The sequence below is a fragment of the Brassica oleracea genome, chromosome C9 (assembly GCF_000695525.1).
Source record: "Brassica oleracea var. oleracea cultivar TO1000 chromosome C9, BOL, whole genome shotgun sequence".
Taxonomy (NCBI): Eukaryota; Viridiplantae; Streptophyta; class Magnoliopsida; order Brassicales; family Brassicaceae; genus Brassica; species Brassica oleracea.
In genome coordinates this window covers 39657883-39662522 of record NC_027756.1, presented here as the reverse complement: position 1 = coordinate 39662522, position 4640 = coordinate 39657883, and the positions used below count along the sequence as shown (strand labels likewise).

Here is a 4640-nt window from a genome sequence, read left to right as displayed (position 1 = left end):
ATATTATTTTATTTATTGTAAACTAAATGCATAATGTTTGAATTTGCCGATTATATAATATTTGCTGTTAAGTTTATATGGAAAATTTGCTTTAAACTATTACAAAAGTTTAACCATGCTAAGGGACTGGGATATAATGAAACCCTTGATTTTGTATTGGTGGATACATGTATATACGTATTGTTGTTTATTGATGGACATAATGAAACCTTTGATTTTGCAATATGTATTGATGTTCATTGACTATTTTGAAACCCTTGATTTTGCAATACATATTGACATGTTTATTGATTGTTGAGTTTTAATAGTTAGTTATACTTTTATATTATAAAGTTTTGAAATATTGATTGTTTTCTAATAGTACACGGTGAGAAGATAGATCATACATTAACAAGGAATATTGTTGATGGCATTAAAAAGGAATTTGCTAATGTTTTAATATATCCAGTGAATTGAATGAAAGTGATTGGATGACTATAAAAAAATTTCATATTGATATGTAGGAAAAAGTTATAGGTTAACGCTTCATGATTTTAAAATAATGTGGAAATGCAATACTTCTTTTTTTGTAACTTAAATCCAATACTTCTTTAAAACCTATTTAGTGGATCATGATTCTACTTAAGTTGCTTGAAAACATATTTCTCATTTGCTGGATACGAGGATATACACATTGGATTAGGTTTAGTTATATTTTATGCTTTATTATTAATTTTAATAAATAGTTTTAGTAATTTAGCTGATAATTTATCATTATCTTCAAAATAACTAAAAAATTGTAACAATAATATCATAGTTAAATTTATATTATATTTACTTTAATAATATTAAAATATATGTTTACATTATATTTGGTTTAGTAATATTAAATCGGTTTTAATTTTAGTATATATATCATATAAGATATAATGAATCATCTATCTTTTAAGATAAATTTATTAAGAGAATCAAAATCACTCATTTTGATAATTTTTGACAAAAGTTGGCACATTTTCAAAAATACTTATATATTATTTACGAAGTGATTTTTTTTCTCAAGTTTAAAGTTAGAGGTTTAAAATCTTCATTATCCTAAATAAATAATAAAATTAGATTAATTTATTAATATATAATTACCATAAATTAAAAAGATTATATATTATGTTATCCAAAAATACTTTACATCATAATATTTTTAAAATAAATATAAATCCATGTATATAGTTTTATGTATATATATGAATGTTTTCAAATTTATTTTACGTAGTAAAATATATTTTATTAAAATAAAAAAACTTTATCCCTTATAAAAACTTTAAAATATATTTATTTACAAATATTTGTAAGATTATTAATCCCGCAAGTGCGGGTAAATAACCTAGTCCTTTTATGAACGATGATGGAGATTGTAGTAGAAAATAGCGATTCTTTAAAAAATAGAATACTGAAAACAGAATTAAATCTTAATCAGTTTATAATATTTATTTTATTCACAATATCCTCAGCTTGCATTGTTTGCGCAAGAACTATTGTACATATATACGGCTGTAGAATGTATTGTGTGATTGGTGACCATTTGAGAAACACTAGGAACAAAAAAAGGAACAAAGATGAATAAAATTAAAGGAATGCGTGTGAATGATTGTTTTTCCTCAATAATGAAGAATAATTTTGCTTTGTTATTCTCTACAAAAAAAAAGAATGATAAAGAATAGAAATAAAATTAATTCTTTATAAATAGTGTATTTTTATGGGAATTATAAGAAATTGAATGTTTTTTCTTATTCCTTAGTCACCGGTAACTAGGGGTGGGCAAAAAAACCGAACCGAACCGAACCAAACCGACCCAACCGAACTCAAACTGATCCAAACCAAACCAAATTATATGTCTAAACCATTTGATTCAAGATTTTATCAACCCGAATGGTTCAGTTTGGTTTGGTTTTAAACCGAACCAAACCGAAGTATTTTTAATATATATTAATTAAATCTATTAATAATATTGAGATTTAATATATTTGCAAATTTAGCCTAAACAGCTAACCATAATTTTATATATACATTTTACTTCTACAATGAATAGAATAAACACAACTAAAAATAAAATAAAAGAATATAGTCTGATGCATTAACATCAAAACCAAAAAGTTATTGGATCATATATTCTACATATTTATTGTGATGTTTTTTTACGTTTAAATATGAAGAAAATATTGATTTAGTGTCAAATGATGAATTGTTTATATATTTATTAGTTATATTTTTGTAATTGAACTAGAAGAAAACTAAAAAAATAAATTCGACTGAATAGAAAGATACAAACAAACCAAATTAAACCGAACCAAACACAAACCAAACCAAACTAAAACCGAACCGAACCGAACTAAAACCAAACCAAACCGAATATAAACCAAACCAAACTAATATGGGTTGACTTTGGTTACAATTTTCTTAGACCCATATAACCCAAACCAAACCGAACCCAAACCGAACCCATAGTTAAACCGAAATGCCCACCCCTACCGGTAACACTACTTTAGGTCGTTAAAGAAAATAAAAATAAAAACAGAAAGAAAATACATAAATAGGTTTGGTCAAGTCATCGAGGACTCGCAGACGACAAGACAGAGTAAAATTAGGGTTTAACCTTTTCAGTCTCAACTCCTTTTATTTCCTTTACTCTTCTTCTTCCTCTTTCTTCTTCCTTTCTTTATCTACTTGACATAGATTTTCCAGTACTTAAAGTCGTATCCACATGTGTTTCTGTGTCTCTTCTGCAACCAAAAAGAAATAGTTATAATAATTAAACTTTGTTCAAATCATAAATATACACTTACAATAAGTTGTTCATATAAAAACATATATTATAATCTCTAGCTATATATATTGAGATCACTCCCGTCTTTATCAAATTCTTCTACTTCTCTTCCACTTTTAGTTCAGTCGATCTGATATGACTCGGGTACCTTTGATTTTGTTTTTCACCTTTTTTGGGTCATTTTTTTTTAAAAAAAATTGCTTTATATTTTTTTTTTTAAATCTGAGATCATTAATTAATCTCAAGCTTTACATGTTGAGATCAATCTCAGCTAATCTGATTTCTTTCTTTCCATTTCTAGTTTCAGTAGATCTCGTATATATCTGGTCATCTGAATATATATTTACTACTTTGTACTAACTGTTATGCGTTAAATATTTATTTATATATATATATGTGTGTTTTTATTCTTCAAGCAATGAGTCGAAGCTTTATTTTTGATGAACTTGCAGATCAATCTCTCGTACTGAATTAGATCATTCATCTTAGCTTTCGAACACGGAAATGAAGAATACATTTAACCTCATTGATTCAAAGCTCGAGGAACATCATTATCTTTGCGGATCAAAGCATTGTCCTGGATGTGGCCGCATGATTCAAGCCGCTACTAAACCAGTAATATTCCTATTCCATAACACATATACTCATCAAAAAACCAGAAATATAAATAAAAGATATTCTCTTTAACTTTTATTTCTTTAAATGTGCTCTTCATCATCATTCATCCTCTTTCCCTTTTCTCTCTCTTTTTTTAAGAATTGGTTTGGACTGCCGGCGGGAGTGAAATTTGATCCGACGGATCAAGAGCTTGTTGAGCATTTAGAAGCAAAAGTGAAGGGAAAAGAAGGAAATAAGAAATGGTTTCCGTCTCATCCACTTATAGATGAGTTCATCCCAACCATTGACGGAGAAGATGGGATCTGTTACACTCACCCACAGAAGCTTCCAGGTTCAGTTATCTTTTTGATGCAACAAACTTTATAAGTTTTATTAAAACAAAATCCAGAAGTTTGATCTGTACGTATCATCAGCACAAAACAGTATGAACTGATTTGATATTTATATAGTTTAGAGGTGACATATATTTCTTGTACTATAAATCAATCTAGAAATCACCACTCCTTTATTAGTTCCTAGCCTTCTTTTATATTTTATTTTTTAACCCAAAACTTTACCCTTTTTTTTGTCACCAGCCTTAATTTTTAATAAAACTATGAATTCATTTTGAAATTCATTCTATTGATGCTATTTATGTATATATATATATATATATATATATATATATATATCCTAATCATTCTTAACTATTACTCCCTCCGTTTCAGATTACTTGTCGTTGTAGGGTAAATTTTTTGTTCAAAATAAGTGTCGATTTATAATTTTAATGCAAAATTTATTGATTATATATTTTTATCTATTTTTTAATTGGTTGAAATGTGGTTATGTGTATTGGAAATGATGTTTTTATTTAGTAAATATACGAAATCAAATGTCTTCTTAATCTGTGTGCCGAAGTCTAAAACGACAAATAATCTGAAACGGAGGGAGTACTATGAAATTTTTGGAATATTTTTGCATGTTCTCCGTGTTATATATAAAAATAAATGTAGTTCTGATATTTTAGCTAAATATGTAGATTATAAATAATTAATTGAAAAGGATAAATATTTCTTTGAAACATCTACATCCAACATGGTTAAAAAAAGTTTCAAAAGAAAAGGTATTCTGAAATACAATAATGATACATATTTAACTAATTTTAAATTATCAACATAGGTAATTCAGTCTTTAATGAACCTGGCAGATTAATTTTCTTGGAATATTTCTTAGTTATTCAAAAAAA

General features: G+C 26.6%; 1 protein-coding gene across 4 annotated transcripts in view; it reads left to right on the top strand.

The window, feature by feature from the left end:
* Positions 1 to 2649: 2649 nt before the first annotated feature.
* Positions 2650 to 4640, top strand: part of LOC106313958 (NAC domain-containing protein 73) — a 4535-nt gene continuing 2544 nt past the window's right edge. For 2 of the 4 annotated variants that reach the window (XM_013751901.1, XM_013751900.1), the window contains exons 1-3: positions 2650 to 2941; positions 3250 to 3412; positions 3554 to 3746. In XM_013751901.1, the coding sequence (XP_013607355.1) occupies positions 3302 to 3412; positions 3554 to 3746 (304 nt within the window). In that variant the 5' untranslated portion in view covers positions 2650 to 2941; positions 3250 to 3301. Of the gene's footprint in view, positions 2942 to 3027; positions 3113 to 3166; positions 3413 to 3553; positions 3747 to 4640 lie in introns of those variants that run through there. The other 2 variants (XM_013751899.1, XM_013751898.1) reach the window with 2 other exon arrangements.